Here is a 21,986-nt window from a genome sequence, read left to right as displayed (position 1 = left end):
AGCTGTTGTTACTTGTCAATACGACATTCTTGTTCCTTCATAAAAGCAACATAGCATACAGTATCCTGAAATTGAGAGGTGTTTTCTTACACCTTCCTTTATAGCCTTCGGTGATTTTGTTGTTGTCGTTGTTACATTTTTATGATTAAGTCATTAGCTTGCAAAGAAAGTTTCCACTGAAAAGAATTTGTAGTACATGGTAAGAAGGTCAAGTCATGCCCGCTCTTCCTTGAAAGTTAGTTTTTCCAGGAGTACGTTTTGCTTTAGTTGAGTCTTTCAAAATAACCAGTTGCTATGCAAATAGTGTGTATTTAAATGGCTCTGTAATTTTCTTTTCACAGAGCTTACTGATGAGTGCACTGAAATAAATAAGTGCATTACTGTAATTTTATACGAACTGTGCATGTACAATTTAAATTCCATTACTGAAAGCCTTCTCATTTTGAGTGGCAATTTGGCTTGTCTGTCTCTATCTAGACATCTGACAGGACATCATTAGTGACTTGTATCACAAAAAAATCATTATATAGACAAAATTAAAAGTTTATTTGGTAAAAAGTGGTATTGTTCCTCTTAAGAGTGGTTGGTTAAATAGCACCAAAGTATCACTTCAGTTTGTGCAGTTAAGTTTTTGGACAGCAAATTTTTGGGGGGGGTTAGCCCTCCTTGCTGTTTTTCCCCCTTCTTCCTCCTCTTCTGGGTACGGGAGGGTCTTTCTGACAACAATCACAAATCCAGCGACCTAAGAAAAGAAAGTTATCAATTATTGGGAAACTTTGTTACTCAGTCACCTAGTTACGCACCTTTTACCATTCTGATAGGTGCTCATCTATCTGCAATACTTCCTTTAATGTAAACCACCAGTGCTTTTATTTAAAATGTAAGCATCTTTTCTAAAAGGTACAAAAAGCAGCATGTAAAATTCACCCTCCCTTGCGGGCTGATTACGCGCAACAACTGGCTACACTGATCTCTATGGACCCCAAGAGGTGCCAGCACTGCTAAGGAGGTGGCTGACAAACTAACGCTTGAGTTTGAAAGTTTTATTTTCATGTGAATGACCATGGTGTGAGGTTAAAGACACTTCCCCAGAGCAGAAATGAACAGCAGCTGGGGGAATGTTGCTCTTCTACCTCAGGTGTGGGGTCCCGTTCCCCAAACCAGTGCTTGTTATTTCAGCACAGCACAAACTGCTGGCAGAGTTTCATGACCAGACCTCATATGAAAGCTCGCTTGCTAAGGGAACAATAAAGGGTTGAGCAAAGAGCAGAAGCATTTAACTGTTTGTATTACAACAGCTGGAATCATAAAAGGCTGCTTCGGTAATTTTAAAGTTTTGTAGGTGAATAGTCTATTACGTTTAGATTCTGTCCTTAGGTCAGCCTGAAAGTTAAATCAGCCACAGGACCCGTACAGAAGTGACAGCTAGTGCCAGGGCTTCCCAAAATGGGAATATGCAGTACTGTAGTTACAAGGAATACTGTCACTGCAGAACTGGCAGTTGCTGAACACTTACTCATGAACTACCTTACCATGGACTTAGTATTACGTGAAAAGCAAGTACTAGTACTACCAGTAATTTTCTTTACATTGCCTTGAGTTGGCCAGGTGATAGGAGTGACCAGGTAATGTAAAGGTACATGCTGCCTGACATCACGTCCAGCTTTGATGTGTAAGAAAAAAATGGGAAGGAAGGGTGCTTACAAACATAAAATTGAGCATAGCTTTTAGTTTAGAAACTGAAATAACAGCACAAATGCTTTATTAATGCGAAAGCTGTACGCCAGCAGTATGCAGCAATACAGCCTCTTCACAGGTTTATTTTACGAAGAGGTCATTTTTCTCAGTATTTTGTGGATACGGAAAGAAACCCTGAGTTCTGAAAGTCTGTTCAGATTCGGTTGTAAAAGTCAATTATATTTCCTATACAGAAGTTGCCAAGTTAAACCGCCCAACCAAATATACAGAAATAAAGCTTATTAAGAAAAAATTGGGTCCTACAGTGTGAATGCTTTTCTACAGTATTACTTACTTCTACCCTTCACGCTTCTTTTAAACTATTCTTTCAAAAGCAATGAGTAATTAATTCTGACAGAGAAAGCCCAGGATTCAGAGGAGGTGGGAGAGGAACAATTAATTCTTACTTTATTACCTGAAGGGATAGCGTCAAGCCCCACACAAAAAGTGTGATAACCACGGTCACATACATCACAGAACATCATTTCTTCTTCATGGTGAGGCTGCCCGCATATAATGCATGTTTTACACTCCATACATTGCCAAGGATAAGTCTTAATCATAGCAACAAGCTCCGGGGTCATATCAAGGCAAGAAGGGTGGCCTAGATTAAAACCAATATTATTACTTTTATGTCTGAAATGAAATATAAAATTAGTTAAGACTGTTTGCTTTTACAGAAGCTGAAGCTTAGCTCACCTCCTGGTGAGGTCCCACAGGGTACTGAATGTGCTAGTACATGTCACATTAAATGGAGGTGGAGTCTTAACGAAGGACAGAAAGGGCAACCAAACAGTTGGTACATATGTGTAGTACACTAAATATTTTCACAAAAAGATCCGTCAAACAAACTCCTTTAGGAATCCGCTTAGTGTATGCAGATACTTACCACTGTTGTCACACTGGGAGCAATGTATAAGAGCTTCAGCTTTTCCTTTCTTGTTGGACTCCTTACCCTTCAGACAAATTCCACATATAGCATTTGGAATGACCTTTGGCTGGAAGGGTAGAAGAGGGCTATAAATTCATTCCAGAAGAATTTACAGATTTAACAGGAAATGTCATTTATCTCCTTAACTCTTAAAATTAATGAACTATCTGTTAAGATGTGTGACCGTTAAAACGTATGGCAGTAACTGACAAGCAGCAGCATTGAAAAATATCGTAGATTAACTACGTAAATTTTTGTGTTTGGCACACACAGCGAGTTCTACGTGAACTGAATTGGAGCAAAAGCATCTACTTGCCTCCTCCTGTTAATTCATCAGCTAATATTCTTCTCAATGTATATTAAATGTGACATAAAATGAAAAACTTTAGTAACTTTTTTCCAGCATAGAATACTTCTTTATGAATCTCCATGCGGATTTCCTGTTTATGGAGCAAATGAAATAAAATTTTCCATTTGCATTGTATTTCTTCCTAAACAGTGAAAATTAATTACAAAAGCAATAAACATGATTTTTCTATCTTTAGTTCCAAAATATCTGGTTAGCTATGCTGTACACAGCTGTCTCTTTTACCATTCTTTCTTGTATCCAGTCATGTTCACTGTAAGAAACACAGCCTTGCACTTAACTCTAGTTTTACATACATAATGTAAGTGATCCTCTGGAGTGTATTGGGGTCCACGAGATCCATTTAAAAGGTAAGAGAAAACAGCAGGCTGTTACCGCGAGTAACGGTGTGTTTGTATTCTGTGTCCCAACCCAAGAGATACACTGACAGAGGTTTATCCCAATGAGGACCAAAGAAGTAAGGAACTACAAATTTCAGACAGATTTCAGTTACTGTATTGTTGAGCTTTGACCACTGCATAATGAGATCCATGAGAAACGCAGTTTAAAATTCATATAGTACTCACTGATGTTAAATCGACTAGTGCCAGAGGGTTTTTATAAAAAAAAGAATTGCTGCAAATAGGCAGCTAGCAGAGCGAGTTCAAGGCATATACTGTTTTCTAAAGAACTAAACAGCTTGTTTGCAAGCAAGAAGAGTCCCAGTCAACTCCCACCAGTGGGGAAAAGAACGAAGTTTAATTTTAAAATACATTTTAAAAGTGAAAACAGAACTCTCTTTCTACATACATATATATAAACTGCATAAAAGTTGTACTGCAAAAGATCTTGGGAATTATCTAAGTGTGTCTATTTCCTCATTTTTTTTTCGCACCTAGAAAGGTATCTTGATTCATTTTTAGAGTAGTCAGGACGCAGTGCTTTAAGTTTTCTTAAAGTTTTCAAACTGCTTCTTAAAATATGGCTACAGTCTGCTTCAAATTCTCTGGTCTAAAGAGTTTTAGTTGAGAAAACAAAACACCATACCAGATATTTATAGGTAACTTCCTTCAAAAGATGACAGAGGCATTCATACAGACTTTTTTTTGCTTATTTATTATAAAAAAGCAGAGTCAACCTGTTTTATACATAAATATAATAAAACAATAAAATAAGTCTAACATTCACAAACATCTCTACAAAATAATAAATATAATGGAAGCAAAACCACACAAACTCCTTTACTGTTAACTATACTATGTGTCCTACATGTATACCTTTATACCCTGCTCCTCCCAACAAAAGTGGCACATGCTTAAACCTCGTCAGTGTTGCAGCATTTACCCTTCCATTGTTTAGGCTACTTTCTATTATTTTTTTTTCTTACTGTGTTTTTATCTATTTCTAACTAAACCAAGCCTTTCTAGAATAGCATGTGCACTTTTCTAATCAGACTTCTAGTTTGTTATAGGTTTGTATTTTACAGCCTTTAATATACAGCAGCATACTCCCCGGTACTCCAGCAAGAAAACTCAAGTGAGCTGCTTTTCGGTCGCTGTACCTGCGTTAGGGTATGTGCAGTTAACACTCTGATACACATAACTCTAAAGTTAGACACTGATACAGATGCATTTATTAAAAACGCTCCATCTAGTCTTACTTCACTAAATTCTGTTCATTAAAAATCGTGCATGTTGGGGGGTGAGAATCACAGCCTATTACTAATAAAGTTCCAACAGTATGGAAGTATTTTTACAAAAATAATTAAAAAAAAAAGAAGACTATTCACATTTCAAATCAGTTCAAGTTCTACCACCGTAAATGGCTTTTAGAAATGCTATGAAAAAAGTCTATCAAATCCAAATGGGAAGTCACAATATCCCATCTGATTATAGAGTCAATTTTGCTTTCTACATCCTCATCTTATTGGTATGAGAAAGGGAGAGAAAATGAATGCAGAGTCAGAACGATGACGCCCTGCTCCGTAAGTTTTCACTTCCATGCTGCTGTGCTGCAGCTCACAAAGCAAGCATTCCAACTACACCTTTTTATAAGGTCCTATTCCGAATGCAAAGCGTTCCATTTTTATACACAGTGACCCGAAACAGAAGTGTTGTAAAATACAGTTTCTCAATACATTTCAGTTTTATGTGCAAAAGATCTCCTGTACTTTTAACAGTACCCTGTGTGTGCAATTGTCGTAGCCAGTCCTGCAGCAACACAGACTCACTACTTGTAACATGACAAAAATGTAGAACACACGCTAACCGTTCTTTGTTAAAGAACTGACAATAAAAATGGCTCCATATAAAATACATTATTTCTTTTACTTAAAAATAACTCAGTGGAAATGTGTGAATCCTCTAATACTCATCGTGTGGCTGTAACTATACATTTGCATGTCAATGCCATAGTAATTATCCTTCAATTTTAACTACATGTAACCAAAAGATTACTGCCCTACAAAAATAGTCAGATATTAGAGAACAATACAGAACAAAAGTATTACAAAGATTTAGAATTCACAGGGACAACATTTTAAACCAGTTAAGCCTTCAGCTCAAAGTGCCTTAACGTTTAGGCACATATGGTATATATCATTATCTGGGTTTTTTATAGACTAACAAACAAGAATCGTTCTGTCTTACCAGTTAAAACAGCTCACGTAATTGGGTTTACTGAAAGCGTTTAAACGTTCCCACAAACAAGAAAGCCAATCCTCTCACCCTCCCAACACAACATCACCACCTTTGACTTATCAACAGCCTGATGGCTGATGCAGGCAGGACATGCTGACATTGCCGAGATGTGGCACTGCAAGTTTACAGTAACACCTTGTTACTAACAACATCGGTGGTTTTGAACCAGTAAGTAATTGCTACAGGAAACCATTTTCAAAATGCAATGCTGCATACCATCGTTACTCTTCTACAATTAGAAGTTCAGAACCTTGCAGAAAGTTCTGCCCTTCAGTTCTCTCTCTATGCACTCATAAGGCCATTACACAGATTGGACTAATAATCACTCCGGCATTCCCAGCTAAGTGAAACTTCTGTAAACCAGTGGCACACAATCTCTAATGTCAAGTCAAATGAAGCTAAAAAAAAAAAACTCAAGTTCTATCTTTGGATTTCATGTTCATGGGAATATTGGTATACATTTGGTGTCTACAACAATTTGTAAAGTTACATATAAAAAAATATACATATGGTACCAGAGTCTAAATCTCCATAGTTTGCATATTTCTTAGTAAGTTCCTGAAAAGAGAAAACGCAACTGGAGCTTGCTGTATGTTATGAACTTGTACAGATACTGTATGTAGAGAAAATTCACCAAAGCTGTCCAATTCTTGCTGGAAATTAGCTTAACATAAGTTATGGTTGATTTACTATTAACTTGGTAAATACAGATAGTAAATATTTATGAATATAAAATGCAAGCCATCGACAGCTCACTTGCTGAGACAGTTTCTCAGTATGTACGATCTTGTCATTGACAAAAGTGTTTCTTTTTCTATAACCTCTCCTAACAAGCATTCTTGATTGCTAAATACTAAACACTATCTTAATGTAGTGTTTTCCTTCCTTACAGGTCTATTCCTGCTCCCATGTAAGTCAATGGAAAATTCTCATTCCTTTCAGTGGAACAGGACTAGGCAGTAACGTGCTTTAAAAGTGTTACATTATATTCACATCCTCTCTTAGTATGCAGAATAATAACCACATATAAATAATGCATGTCAATTACCATTTCTCCTGAAAAGTATTTTTCTCTTAATCTTATTTTCATCTTCATTTTTGAAATTATTATACAGTAATACTGAAGATTTGGGTCTTAGGTTTGGCAATCACTGCTCGACAGCTGATATGTCTTAACAACCTCCCCAAGTTTTTGGCTTGGATAAAACCATATTGCCCACAAATGTTTCTACACAGTACGAGCTACATAAAAAGCTGTTTTCCATATACTGTTAAAGTGGTTATGTAGTGTTGCCTATACAACTGTAGTAAGCTTCTTGCCTTCCATCCTGTACGTCGTAACATCTCAGGATGAAAGTCTGTGCTCAAAATGAACATCGTAACAATATGTTCAGCCACGTAGCTGCACTTTACAGCACGGATCTCTTGGTATGCTGCCACACCAAATAGCAGAAAAAGCAATAATGGATAATGAATGCTAGTTTTGAACTGGCAAGTAATTCTGACTGCTATGTTAAGGCAGACAGACAGGTGTACAGTTCCAATGATAAATCCACAGCAGATTTTTTACAGCGTTACTACCTGGGAATCTGAGAAGTTGACAGAAACAGAGGCCACTGTATAGCTAGGGTAAAGGAAAACCCCACATGAAATAAAAGCAAAAAGGAAGTAAGGAAGCAAACAGATGGAGCACACAACAGGAGAGCAGCTAGTGAAGTACAGCGAGCAGAAGTCCCATATTACTGAAAAAACAAATATTTCAGGGAGAGGCTGGTCAGTAAAGAAGTTCAGTCAGGGGCTTTTTTCTTCTACCTTGTACCCAGGAACTGACTTGGATAATACAGAACGTTTGGAACCATCTTTTCTTGGTGTAGCACTTTTGTCTCTTGTTTTTTGTCTTCCCTGAAAAGAATCCTCCTGGTTGTCTGTGGCGCAATCACCTTCAGATACATTGCCAGACGAATTGTCCTATAATAAAAATATCATAGCTATATTTTTTATTTTTTGGATAGACAGACAAGTCTTTCCTATGCCCCTGAGAGCCAACTAAGGTAAGAGAAGGATACATCTTTCCTTCTGCAAAAGCATGGGGTACAGCACAATCTAGAACACTTTTGCTCATAACCTTCATGAACTACTTTTTCTCATGCTAAGAGACTGGCATCAGCAGCAGCAGTCATGTTTTCCAGTTCATCTTGATACCAGGGTGGGAAGCACAACACTGCAATTCTTTGAACCATTTTCCTTTAAAATTTAGCAAGAAATCCACTATACGCAAGATACTGTTTAAGAAGTAAAGGGCCAGCAAAAGTTAAAAATGCCCTTGCCATGCATTTGAAGCGTACCACCAAATAGCACTGCCTTGAATTAATAAACATGTGAAGTTTTTTTCTGCCACCCTCATCTACTATTTTCACCAGGAGCAATCGAAATACTTAATTTGGATTGCAGCAGCAGAATGCCATCAAAGGCAACACACACTTCAATATTTAATACAGAACCAAACAACAGAATTTACGCTGCAGTTAAAGCTTTTTTTTTTTTTTTTTTTTTTTTTTTTGGAGGAATGAGGAGGCAAGAAAGAGGGCAAGAGGTTCAAAGAGGGTGAGAGACCAATGTAAGCATAATTAAGAACAGGAGCACAAGCTTTTTCTCAGAAAAGTGTTAATAAAGGCCTCCAAAAAGCTCCAGAAGAAAGCAATATGATTAATCACATTTATTATAATAAAAACCAGAAGGCCAAGTAACAATAGAGCCCTACAGTAAAAGGCACTCTGTACAAACATCACAGTAATGAGCCTATGCCCCAGAGCCTAAAATTAAACCAGACAAAACAGACACAGGGCAAAGGGAGGAGTGTAAAAGCAAAGCACACTATGTGGCAATAAGAAATTGTATGTTTCACCATTATTTTAGGGGAAGGATTATTTAGGACAGGCCCATTAAAACACTACAGAACAGGAAAATTGCTACCTGACTCCAACAACAGGGAGGGTGAAAAAGCAAAAGCTTAAAGCACATTGTAGGACTCACCAGGGAGATTTGACAAATGGTAGGTAGCCCAAAACTCAGGAAAAGAGTCCTGACAACTGCGCACCTCTGTGTTCAACATGTATTTTTCCTGAACAATACACCCCAATGACTAGAAAAGGACCCCTGTTCCTATAGACAAACCCACTTCACAGGAATCCCATTTTAAATTTTCCCTACACTTTTCCAACACAAGGACATTTCCCTTCTGCATTCTGTCACCAAAAAGACTTCTGAACTTCTGTAAAAAAGAAAGGATAGTCTGCTCAGTCCCATTACTTTTCTTTATCTTTAAAGGGAATAGATGTCAGTGGAAAAGGGAACTGGGAAGAAACGGTTAAAGACTAACTGTAAACAAGCTGGAGTGTGATTAAGTCAAAATTTTGAGCTGATATTTAGCACGCTAAGTTTATATGATTTCTTTTTCTCCAAAAAAATGCAAGCAGAAAGCGTGTATTAACAGCTATCCCTCCCTTATTAACCTAAAAGCTGACCCCTTCCTTTCTTCTTCATTTATGAGTATCTTATGAATATTCAAACAAAATAAACATTTATATGAAGCTTTAGCATTATAGGTATCCACCATCTAACATCTTCATCAGTTGAACTAGAAACTGTTAAAAGCACCTGTGATTTTACATTCTATTTCTCTTAAAGTTAGGATTAAACTTCTGGAAAGTGGTTGTCACCAACATACTAACTACAACAATATACCAGCAGTTCAGCTGTAGTCAGACAGCTCATCTGAAGTTCAGCTGATTTTGAGCATCTAAAATGCTATCAAGGTAGGCATGCAAAAGTTTCCCTTAACTTCCAGTAACAGAACATAAACATCTTTTAAAAGATGTATTTTAAAGTAAAAACCCAGTGCTTTTTACCTTCTCTTTACATCGGAATAAAATAACTGTTTCTGTATCAAGTACCTCCTGCTTCTATGTCGCAAGAAGAAAAAGTTGTAAGGCTATCAACACCTTTCTTTGCTTTGTGACAGATTCTGTGGGACCTAAAGAGCAAAATATGCTGTGACCTGAACTACAGTGTTCATTCCCCTCAGAAATGCTACCAACTTCCCCTTGGGAAAAAGGCATAACAAAGAGCTGTGGTTGGGAAGATTCTTCAAAATGTCTTTAAAAAGAAGGAAGAAAGGGCCTAAAATTTCAAATATTTGTTCAATTTACTTTAAAAATGGAGCAAAATGGAAAGCTGGAGAGAAAGGTTATAAAATAGAAGTATTAAAAAAAGGGAGTACACTTTTTAGTTTATGATTCTCCTTCATTTTGTGAATGTTAAAGAAACTACTGAAACCAACAAAAGTGAAGGGAAAGGATCTTTTTGTCTTTGAAATACTTTCAATTTGTCTCACCGAATTGCCTTTGGTTTTCCGTTTTTCATCACCTCGCCCTTCCTCTGCATCATCTGAATCTCCATCACTGTCTAACGCAGGCAGCTCTGGATCCAAAGGAGGTTCGTAAAGAGCTGTATTTAATGGCAAGTAACGAAGTTCATCTGGAGAGTATCTAAAATTAAAATAAATAATTTAATGTTTATGCATAAAGTATACATAAAGTCACACAGCATACCAGGACTTCAATGAGAAAGAGTAAGAAAAGCTGCTTTTTTTTTTTTCCCCGGAAAAGCACATAAAAACACGCAGTTCTGAAAACACAGAAAACATACTAATTTCTCCTACCAAATGTGATACCATCTAGTACTTGTCTCCATTGTATGGCGAATATTCATGGAACACAGGAAGAATATATTTGCAATGTTCCAAACCTACATAATCATAAGAGGCCATGGAACCCCTAAAAATTTTTTAGCCAATCCACGTTACTATGCCCAGTGGACTACACACTTCATTAGTGAATGTACAGTGCTCCCAAAGCATGCGCAGAACAATTCTAACCCAGGGCACGCAAACAGCTAGGGTCCAAAGCGAAGAAAGTAAAGAATATAGCTATGTTTTACGTTCTTTGGTTACTGAAGGAGAACATAAAATGTGTATAAAAATATAATTCAGAAGAATGTGAAGATCTAATCACATTGCTTATAGCCAGATACGACTTAACATGTGTATCTACCCCCCCCCCCCCTTTTTTTTTACCTTAAATACTAAGAAAAAAGTGAAAGTCCTCTTACTATTAAGGATGAACACTGTAAGGAATAGGGTATTATTTTGATGCATATTTTGAAATGCTGTGTCCTTCATTAAGGACAAGCAGTTTCACTTGCAGCTTATAACTGCAAAATACACAAGGTATCTAGTATTTTTAATTAAATTACTTTATTAAAGTTAAAGTCCTTCAAGGATGTCCTGTAACATGCAAATTTGGAGTGGGCTGTTTGCACACAGACTGGAATGAGCAAGGCATATGCAAATAAAGAGCTTCTCTAAAGAAAACTGTATATATACAGGATGAGTACCATCCCTGTTGGTAGGGGTAAGGACTTAGCTAACAATTTTCAAATCACTATGTATTTGTCAAATGGGAGAACGCTAGTGGTAAAGTCTTAAATTTGTGTAAACAGTCAATACACATTTTTCATGAAATATGACTATCCAACTAGCAATACCTTTCCCTCTCACTTCTAAAACCAACACTAAACTTAGCCCACAAGACGAAACTATTTTTTTTTTAATTAAAAACTTTCTACAAATTTTTAAAAGGGCAGCAACACCATTAACACAGAAAACGTGATCACAAGCCAGCATTACAACATTTTAATATAGCAACATTAACCTTAGCACACATGCAGAGGCAGATTAGTAAACACATGAGGGTAGCAGGAGTGAAATCAATGTCTCCTTTTACCACAGTAAATATCTGAGCAGGCCAAATCTCAGGCACTGTGATACGTCAGTGGAGACAGTACTCTTGCAGCCAGTACCGTTTTGTTGACAAAAGCTGTCATGCTCTGCAGCTATTAGACTACCAAGTGTCTCACACATTAAATTAATTCAAAACCTTACAGTTAATACACTGAAATGTTTTCTATCTGCTAGATGTAGAGAAAATAGATCAGTGCAAGAGAGTCGGCAGTTAGGATGCTTTTAAAATACCTTTTGTAGTACTCCTGGAACTGGCCGGGTATGAGAGCCACTGGATAAGGACTAACCTTTGTTCTCTCTGTAGGTAAGATTTTGTATTTTCCTTGAGGCACCTGGATAATCTGTATTGTTTAATACAAAACAATGACGTTCTTCTTTCACATACAAACTTTTGAGCCTTCCTCACCATCTACCCCCTCAAATATTTTTTAACTAACCAGTTTCACTGAGTTGGAACAGCCAATCGGGTTCTCCCATGGGAAATCCAATTCATTAAAATGGTAAGAGATCCCACTCACAAAACAGTATTACTGATTAAGTCCAATCACTAAATACCTAATGAACTGAATGAATATTAGGCAAGACCACTTCTAACAATATATTATTTTAAGTAATGTAAAAATTAAAAGCTAACAACTGAAACAGTAAACAACTTTCGTGACTGGCATCTTTAGCATGAATTATCATCGCTGGTCCATATTGGTAGAGGGTAGCAAGAACATGTCCATCTAATTCTGAAACCAGACTGTACTATAAAGACATGAATTAATAATGTGAATATATGGAAACGAGAAGCTTACATAAAAGCCTTTTTTCCCTTGGAAAAAATGAAACTAATTATCCACTATCTTGTCTTGAACATGGGTCAGTACTAGAAAAATGTAAATTTTCCTTAATAGACTGTCACGTAATGATTTGCATAGAGAAAATTTTTGCTTTTACTGTCTTTACACAAGTAGAACAGTCTTGCTTCAAAATGCCAGCTAATTGGTTTTGGTTTGTTTTTGTTTTTTTTTTTAATCAGGCACAGGAGCATGAAATGTATCTAATACAATAATAATACAACACCTAAGAAAATCAAGGGCATAACCTTGACAGGCAGCACTCTCTTAGAGGATAGTTTCCTCTTTTACTCTAGGTACTGTTCAGTCAAAATTTTGGAGGTATTCCAAAAAAGAATTAGCCATTTATATGAATAGATACAATAGCAACAGAAGCTTCTTAGTAACCTAAGCATCCCTCTTAGTTTTATACCACTACCAGCAGATTAAAGACATAACAACAAAGTAACACTGAAATTTGTAAAGCTCCCGGAGACAAGTATTTTCAAGTTTAAAAAAAAAAAAGTTTCACATTAAATATATTTGAGATTATTTTTTTAGCAGTATTACCCATTTAACAGCAAAACTTTTCAAGTCCCTACATCACTGAAACAAGACTAATCAAAACCTTTGATAATAAAATAGTTAAAATGGTACCAAAACCAACTTTACTGAAAAGCACGGAGCTACCTACTGATATCGATAAGAAATTTAAATCTGCCTACATGTGTCTGTAAATCAAAATAGGCTCTTCTTTCCTCCATTCGTTCTCGGTTTAAATTGCTGTTGAATTCCGCAGCTTTCTTGGCAGCTTTTTTAATATATTCTGGAACTTTACTGGCTTCTACTTTCTGTGTGTTCTGCTGCTGCATTTGCTGAAAATAAAAAATATTTTATTAATTCACATACATTCCACTATCAGTTTGAGAACAGCCTTTTCTTATACTCCACATGTTACAGATCTGGTTCACTTACAATGCTAGTTACTTACAGAGTACTCTTTATAATGGTCTGTTATTCGCTGACGTTCTTTCTCTTGCAGTATAACAGAATACTCAGCGTGTTTGGCAGGGTATTCTTTAATCATAAGATCAATTACTTCATCGCTACGCAAAGCTGTTAGACCTAAAATAGATAAAAGCAATAATGATGCTATCTGGCAAAACTAACTGTAGGTTATTTATATCCCACAATGATCAAGTTTTTGAGCAGCTAAAGACAACAACCTGCTGTGCACAATAATGCTTCTCTCTCTCTCTCATATAGGAGTGAACTTGTGCCGTTTAGCTTTCAAGGCTGATTGGGAGTTTGCTTCTACCCAAGGAGCCAAGGCTTATTTCTTTCCTTCCTTAGAACTACAGACCCCTTCACATCGACTCAGCCACCTACTAAACTCCCCTGCAAGGCGAAACCTCTGTTCTAAGCGGGATCTGCTCAACTGCTAGTTTCAGTTTCCAGTATTAGTGAAGCATTAGTTTTATTAACTTGCAGAACTTTAACTGAAATTATGAAATTTACATAACCTCTCTATTCAAATCAAGGAAGAAACACAGTGAGGGCAATTCAGAGCAGCAAACTGCACACAGATTCCTGACTCCCAATTAAAGCATGTGATGTTCAGAAGTTAGAATGCCTCAGTTTGCAGCTACAATGCAGAACTCCTCCTTCAAAGGTTCCAACACAACTTACCTCCACTGATTACAAATATAACCTTAAAAGAATAGGGATAGTCAACTCAGCGCACATCTCTACTGGATACATGAGGCAGAATACAGCATTTTGCTTCTATTGATAAAAACTAGATACTGTTCTCTCCCACATATTTAAGTTAAAAAAAATACAAATCAAGAAAGCTGGCAAGTGAGAAATAAAGGTGGTATACCAAAGATTGTTCGTATATAAAATGACACTACATTTTAATGTCATATATAAAATGACATTACATTTACAAATACACAAATTTACACAGACTCACAACATACAGAAAAAAATGTGACAGGCATCATTTAATCTCTAACATGCTCCAAGTCACATGTATTAGCAGAGGGAGGAAAAAATACTTCAAGCTTTTTCCATATAAGTCGCATCACTCCATTTCACATATGTTAAAGTGCTTTAATACACACCCTCCTAACTTCCAACATATTAGCTGAACCATCTAAGTTAACGTGTGTCACAAGTGTTTGCTGAGTTCTAACTAACTCAGAAAAACAAGACTGAATTATTACTTTTTTTATTTGAAAAATGATGGTGTTCTCTATTCTAGAAGGAGAACAAAGTTCTAAAAAGTTAATTTACAATATAGAAGGGATTTTGCCAAGTAATTGGAATAGATCAAAAATTTATGTTTTTATAATAAACCTGGAATACTGATACTTCATGGCGAATTTACACAAAATAATAATAAACCAGTTTTCATCTCAGAACTTACATTTTCAGCTGAGAGTGATGCAATTCTTCTCTACCAAACTGAATCACATTTTCAGCCTGTCATATTTTTTAATAATTTAACAAGAAATCATACAATCACTTAGATTGGAAAAGAACTTTCAGATCATCAAGTCCAACCATTAACCCAACATTGTCAAGTGCACCACTGAAACCATGAATCTAACAATTTGTCTTCTTACCTAGCGTGCACTGAGTCTCTGTGATAACATTTAGTTCTCTGAGGTAGAGTTTCTCCTTGTGAGATAGATCACGTCTTTCTAAATCTCCAAAGAAAACAAGAAAGAGCAATAAAAATGTGTGCAGTTACTCCAGCTCCCCCATAAACAGTGTCAAAGTGTTCTGACAATTTTATTACCAGCCAGTAAAAGTCTGTATTATACCACTATTCCTACAAACACATTAATTTTATAAAATAAATTTAAATTTAACATACACTGTAGGGACATGGTCAATTCTTCTGAGTACCCTGCCTGTAGTTATGATTTACAGAAACAGTGAAGAAATCTGACGTAAGAGCTCAGATGCACAAAACACTATCAGGCACTGAAGGTATACTCCCTTTTAATATGCCTTTTCAAAATAAATTCCACAACAGAAGAACAAGGTTTGACAATCCTGAATAATGAAGGCTCAAATATTAGAACCTCTCCAATTAATTTCTTTAAATGCTTCCAGTGTATAAATGTTTCCACAATTCAGGAAACAGAATATAGAGATACAGGTATATACTAGATCACCAACAAAATACCCCAAAATAAAACCGATGTCAGTTTTCAAAAGGTACTTGCTGATCTAACCCCCAAATCAGACTTGTTTACAGATTTTTACTGGCAATACCAAAAAGTCTTAAATTATTTCAAAAAACATAGGATATATTTTCAATATGCCAGTAACAAAAAGTACAACATACATAATTCAGATCTGCTTTTGCCAGGGTCTTTTTTTTAATCAGTTGGCTCATGCTATAGTCAGACTGATACAGATTACAACCAAACTGTACAAAGACAAAGAGTTTTAGAAGAAAAACTTTAAAAATAAATACCTGGATATTTTCTCTTAAAGGAAGTCACGCCCAAATATTCACTGACTTGCTCTTGAAGCATATAGTATTCGCCTGTTTCATCTGGTGGCCACTTGTATTCTATCAAGTTTTCAGCAGGAAAATAGCTGTATCTAAGAATAAGAACAATGTCAGAACAAATCAAAGAATCCTTAAGAGGGATACTTACATTTCTAGAAATTCAGTAGTTCCTACTTATATGTCAATGAACAACATCTATGAAGTTTGGCTTTAGAACACTTTGTCCTGTAAACCCATTTCAAAGTCACTTTGTCACACCCCACTTTACATGTATTTCTCCAGACCAGTATTTATCAATATGCTGAGGGACAGAACACGAAGAAAGGGATATTCATGATAGTGGACAGCACACTGGGAAAAGTAGAAACTACAGCATTTAAATTCATTCAAAGAATATGCAACATTTTAAAAACATGTGAGATATGCTTCAGATTGTAAATTAGATGCAACAGATTTTGTGTCATTTTAAAATAAAGTGTTTTTAAATATGCTGGAAGAAAAAGACAGCTAGTTATTCATAGGACATTCCCTTATTTCAGAAAGATGTATGAAGAATATACAAGCAAAGAAAGAAGAGCTAATACTTAAGCATATCAAACAGTACAGTAAAGCTAGCAATAAGAAAGCAGGAATCATAAAAAATGATATTACCCAAGGTCTTGACTAGAAGTTTCACAGCTGCGAGAACTGTCCCCTGAGCCCATACGTCGTCTTTTGGATGGCTGGCTGCCGTCATTGGAATTTTCTTCTGTGTCATCCTGAAATGAAAATGAAGATAAAATATTAAAAAAGAGAATCCACCAGATAATGCAAAACATCAAAAAATACTGCAAGGCCATCCACAGTTTAAATATACCTAAGTACTGAGTTATTTAATAACACTCTTTACAAATAGCTCATAGGACAGCTTACATAGCAAATTATTCTTTGCTATAAACTAGCTGCATGACACATAGGAGCGCAGAAGGAGAACTGGGTAGTTTCTCACCTGTTGTGTAGGTGGAGCACTGAACAGACAAAAGCTGTGGCTCTGACCATCAAGTTCATTGCTCTTGATGTAAACTACCCAAGGCATCAGCACGGCCAGACAGCTGTAGAGCCAGCAAACTTCCCTCAATGGTGACAGTCAGGGACAAGACTAATTCACTTAATCAGGCTAGCTCTCCAAAGCAAAAGCAAGGGCAAAGCAAAAACATCAAGCCCTTGCTAAAAGCTGATGCTTATAAAATCAAGGAAAATATTACCAAAAGCAACACGGGAGTTTACAGACATACAGTTAAAGTAAAAGGAATGGTACACAGTATATAAAGATATATGATTACAGCAAGTAGCAAAGACTTGTCTTTTGTGGGGAAAAACTGAAGAAAAAATATCTGATGTTGCATTGCAACAGGTGCAGAAGAGAAAAAAGGCATTACAAGGGAGTATTTAGAAGTTAACTTACAGATGGTCACTATTCAGATTTCATGAGATCTATACAAAGCAAGGGAATAAAGGGTAAAGAAGAACAAAACAAAAAAACCAAAGAATTCTGTAAAATCTAGCAGACCAATGATTCAACTGATCTTCTTGCGTTTTTTACTGCTTTATTGTCCAATAATAGTATACAATCAAACTCTCAAAGCATTTAGTGACTAACCTTGCATGATCATAATTGAGAAACAGAAGGCAGAACTGTTAAAGTGAATCACTGATTGTAACCAGTAGTAGAGCCAAGAACAAGATAGCTCTTTAAGCATGAAAACTGCCGAGTAGCATGAAAGAATCACATTTCATAACTTTGGTGAAAAGTTTAGGAAAGAAGAATTAACCTGTCAGAAATAAAGCCCAATTATACTCACATTATACTTACTTATTACATAATGACAAGAACACTGTTAGGTCTACCTTAGCTAGTGTCTTTCATTCTATTATGTTTTGCATATCAAATCACTTGAAATATCATTTTAAAAGATTCCAGCAAATGAGAATACATTACACTTGTTATGCAACATTTCTCAGCCCTATAATCAAGACAGGCCACAGAGAAAAAGCATGCGTCTCCTGTATTTTTGGTTTATTTCATGTTTTCCCACAATTCTTCACAGGTTTGGTTTTTTTTTTCTTTCTTATGGAGGAGCAAGAAGAGCATCTTTCATACAATAACAAAAACTGAAAAATAAATTTAATGAAACTATGCTTACTCAATGCAGCTATACTTAAAGAATCAGGTAAGTAGGCATCTCCACTAGTATTACTAGCAATACTACTTCCCAGTACTGCTGAGAATACCCTGTATAAACTCAACTGAACATACCAAGTAGCAGTCCCCAATCAAAACAATATCACACTGAAGTATTTTGTGACACAGCTGTATCTCATCAGCAGCACATCCCTACATCCCACACGGAACATCAATGCACTCCAAACTTTCTGAACTGCCAGACAAAAACACAAACAGGGCCAACGCCATGCTTCGCTATACCAAAGCTACCAAGAGACTTCAAAACATTTTTAAAAGGGAAGACCTCCATCTGACAGTTGAGAGGAAGTGCCTTGCATCAGCTTCTCCTTTCGCTTCGAAATTTTCTTTTACTAAATCCAGTACTGTCAAAAAATACGAGCACCTATATCACAGGAGAGATAGGCGTCCTCCATCTCCATCTTTTCTTTCTTATTTGCTCAAAACTTCTGCAAATCCAATCACACAGGCTCACAGACTAAACACTCCAGGAAATGAGGCAGTTTGTTGCAAGGACTTTGCAGAGAAAATGAAAACGTTTGCACCGCCATCTAAGACATGCTGTAGTGTACCAAAAATAATAAGTGGGGACAGTCTCGTGGCTCTCTTTACATGGAAAGTTAAACACTGCCAAAAAAAGCCCTCTCTTCCCTTGAAAACGCCTGTTTCTGTTAAACGCCTGTTAGCGCTTAGGAAATGAGGTTACATTACAAACTCCTATCACAGCATCTACGCAACGATCTTTTATTATGCAACGGGAAAGCCTGAATTACGCCTTTCAAAGGCATTTCAAGATACCTTTCAAAAAGTAACTGCCAAGCCCTGGGTGCAGAAACAGCAGCAAGTACCCGGCGCCGCAAGCCCCGGCCGCTGCCGCAGGCACCACCCGCGGGCCTACGCGCAGCAGCCCCGACCGGACCCAAACTTTGCCGGTGCGACGCCGCGGCGCGGCCGGGCAGGCGCGTCAGGACTCCGGGGAAGGAGGACGGGCCCCGGCCACCCCGAGGGACCCCGGACCCCAGCCCCGGACCCGCCCCCCAACTTCGGCCCGCGGCGCGGGCAGGCGCCAAGCCCCCGCCGAGAGGCCGCCCCCGCCGCCCGGCTCCCCCGGGGGCCATCAGCCGAGCCCGGCGGGGGCGGGCATGTCAGGGCGCCCGCGTTGGAGGGGGCTGGGCGAGGCCTCCCGCCGAGGCGGCTTGTTGCGCCGCAGCCCCAGGCCGCCGCGCCGGGCCCGCCGCCGCCGCCCGCTCTCACCTTCAAGGACTGGGCGCCGGGCGTGGCCGGGTCGCTGTCGCAGAGGCGCGGGGACAGGACGGCCGCCATGACCGCCGCGGGGGCTGCCGCCGGCTGGGCCAGGAGAAGCGCCGCCGCCGCGCGACCCGGCCTCGCGCCGCGCCCGGCTCCGCCCCCCCTCCCCCTGCGGGGGGTGGCAACGGCCCCTACCGGCCAGCCCGCGCACGAGCGCGGCGGCTCGCGCAGCTCCTGCTCCGCCCCCCTCCGGGCAGCCCGCGGCGACCCCGGCCCGCGCCGCCGGACCGGCACCCGGCCCGCCCCGCCGCCGCCGCCGCGCGGGCCCGCCGCCGGGGCCCCCACGCCGCCGCCTCCGCCGCGCCCGCCGCCGCCGCCGCCGCCTCCTCCCGCCGCCGCTCGGGCGGCCGCGCGGCCCGGCCGCGAGCGCGGAGCCGAGCCGCCTCGGTAGCGCTTGGGCAGCAGCGCGGGGCGGAGGGGCAGCATTCCCCCGCGGTGGTCTGCGCCGAGCGCCGCCGCCGCTGGCCGGCGCGGGAGCTGGCACCCAGCTGGGCTGGGCTGCTCCGCCGCCAGGCTCCCGTCTCCGGGAACGTCAGCCGGGGACGAGCTACGTTTGTGAACCATCAGCCCCCGCAGGAGGGGTGTACGGGGGGCGGGGGGCGCACTCGAGGAGCCGGCACAAGCGCGCTCGCCCCTGCGAGGAGGGCTCTGGAAGCCGGCCCCGCCGCTGCGCGGAAGCGCCGAAGCAGCTGCGCGCCGGGCGCCGCCCGGGGTCGCGTCCCGCTCCCGCCGTTACGGCCGGGGGGAAGGCGGCGCGCGGCCCCTCCCCGGCACGAAAAGACCCTCGTCCCGCCGCCGCCGGGGCGGCGCGCACGCCCGCCCGCTCGCACGCGCGCTGCCGGGCGCCGTGGCCGCGCACGGCCCCGCTCCGGCGAACAAAGCGCCGAGCCGCGCCCCGGCCGCCGCCCGCAGGGGCTCGCCGGGCTGCGGGGCCGCCCCCTGGCCGCAGCGCTGCCCCCCCGGCCCGCAGCCCCGAGCACCGCCACCCCCGCCTGCTGTCTTCGCCCGCGTTTCTTTCCAGCTCTTCGTACAACAGGCGCGGAAACGGCACCCGCGCTCCGTGCCCACGCGCGGCGGCTCCAACAGCTGCGCCCAAGCGCTTCACACATCTGCCGGAGCCGTTCTTCAAAATGCAGTCGCTGCCGTCCCTGCCAGGCACCGACCTGCGATCAATAGCCTCCCCGCTGGCCTCATCGCCCCCCTGCCGCGGCCGACAGAAGCCACTGGACTGAAATGAGCAAACTCGGGCGCCGGCCCGAAGGCAGCTCCATTCCATGCAAGCTGAAGGCCCACAGAAGCTTATGACTGAGCTCACGCTTCGTTCACAGCAAACGATTGGAAATTTGCACAAATTCTTAAGTGTGTATAACATGGCTTCCCTCCCAGCCAGGTTCCTGCACACACCCGCATGTTATCATAGACACAAGCAGGGGGAAAAAAGAACGCTGCCTCTTCCTACAAGAAGTGTGCTTTTAAGAATACCAATACCTGCAATTTATTGTGAACATTCATTAACAACCCTAGGCATGCAACAGACAAGCAACATTCAAAATTTTGCAATGTTTGGCCTTACACCAGCTGCTTTAACTTCCACAGTAGAGCGTTACAACAGATGAAGCCCATATGTACTCACCCATACACATTTCAAAAGCGTTTTTGGGTTTGGGGTTTTCTGACAGAGAAAAGCAAGCAAAACTACCTCAACTGTATGTCAATTTCAACGTGCCAACAGGATTAGGACAAAAACTAGTACTAAAATCATGACGTTCTGAACATTTTCAACTATACGAAGTACACGTGATGCACAAAACCAGCTGTGGCTTTTAAAGTATTACTTATCATAACAAGCCATTACCAAAGCCAGTGCAATAAATGTATACTAGCTCTATCCTACTGTTTTTCTGTTGTACTACCAATGGGGCTGAAGTAGATCCACAAGGTGTCATTGTGTCATTTAGCCCCATGTCTGGCCGGCTGGCTCAGTAATGAATTCAGGAGCCATGTCATAGTCGATACTAACTGCCCTGCTGCCACAGGAGGAAGGCAGAAAGTGTAAAGTTGGAAGATGGCAAAACAATGCCAACACTTGCAAAATCCTGTAACAATTTCCACACAAGTTATTTTGTTTTGCAAATAGTCACATTGTCCATAGTTGGCCACAGTTCCTGAGTAAAGTCTAAGGTCTAAGTGTTTCCAGGGCCAGATGTGCAGCAGTTTTGACAACATGTATTCTCTGGACTTTATTCTTGCTGTTCTCGATGATTTCTTTACAAAAAGAAAACAAAGTAGTTTTCTTTGCATGTTACAAGAGATTTCTGAAAATTATTTAAAGTGCTCAGTGTTTATGCTTTAGAACAGATAATACCTCATGAATATTAATATTAGTATTTTTAAATGTTCAGCTAGAAATACTGCTGTCTTCTTTTGAGTACAGTGCAGTCAGAGGTGGAGTTGAACTTGAAAAAAAGCATCTCCATTATAGCAGTTCTGTATATGATTTTTATCATGGTTGATTTTTTAGATTTTCCAAA

At 40.1% G+C, this 21,986-nt stretch overlaps 1 protein-coding gene across 5 annotated transcripts; it reads right to left on the bottom strand.

Moving 5' to 3' along the window:
• Window positions 1–519: 519 nt before the first annotated feature.
• PHF10 (PHD finger protein 10) lies at window positions 520–20,184 on the bottom strand. Of its 5 annotated transcripts, none has more exons than XM_056342968.1 (12): window positions 19,402–20,184; window positions 16,578–16,684; window positions 15,888–16,018; window positions 15,025–15,102; window positions 13,386–13,519; window positions 13,120–13,269; window positions 11,805–11,914; window positions 10,107–10,260; window positions 7,526–7,681; window positions 2,627–2,735; window positions 2,153–2,341; window positions 520–742 (listed from the first exon to the last, which is right to left on the bottom strand). In XM_056342968.1, the coding sequence occupies exons 1-12, from the start codon at window positions 20,017–20,019 to the stop codon at window positions 657–659; spliced, it is 2,022 nt and encodes a 673-aa protein (XP_056198943.1). In that variant the 5' UTR covers window positions 20,020–20,184; the 3' UTR covers window positions 520–656. The 5 variants fall into 5 exon arrangements, with proteins under 5 accessions (XP_056198943.1, XP_056198944.1, XP_056198942.1 ...); XM_056342969.1 differs by having other exon boundaries at window positions 15,025–15,108; window positions 15,888–16,012; window positions 19,402–20,161; XM_056342967.1 differs by having other exon boundaries at window positions 15,025–15,108; window positions 19,402–20,143.
• Between the last annotated feature and the right edge of the window lie 1,802 nt (window positions 20,185–21,986).

This window comes from Falco biarmicus, chromosome 6 (genome assembly GCF_023638135.1).
Source record: "Falco biarmicus isolate bFalBia1 chromosome 6, bFalBia1.pri, whole genome shotgun sequence".
Classification (NCBI taxonomy): domain Eukaryota; kingdom Metazoa; phylum Chordata; class Aves; order Falconiformes; family Falconidae; genus Falco; species Falco biarmicus.
Note: the sequence above shows the minus strand (reverse complement) of the source record. Positions and strands in the feature narration are given on the sequence as shown.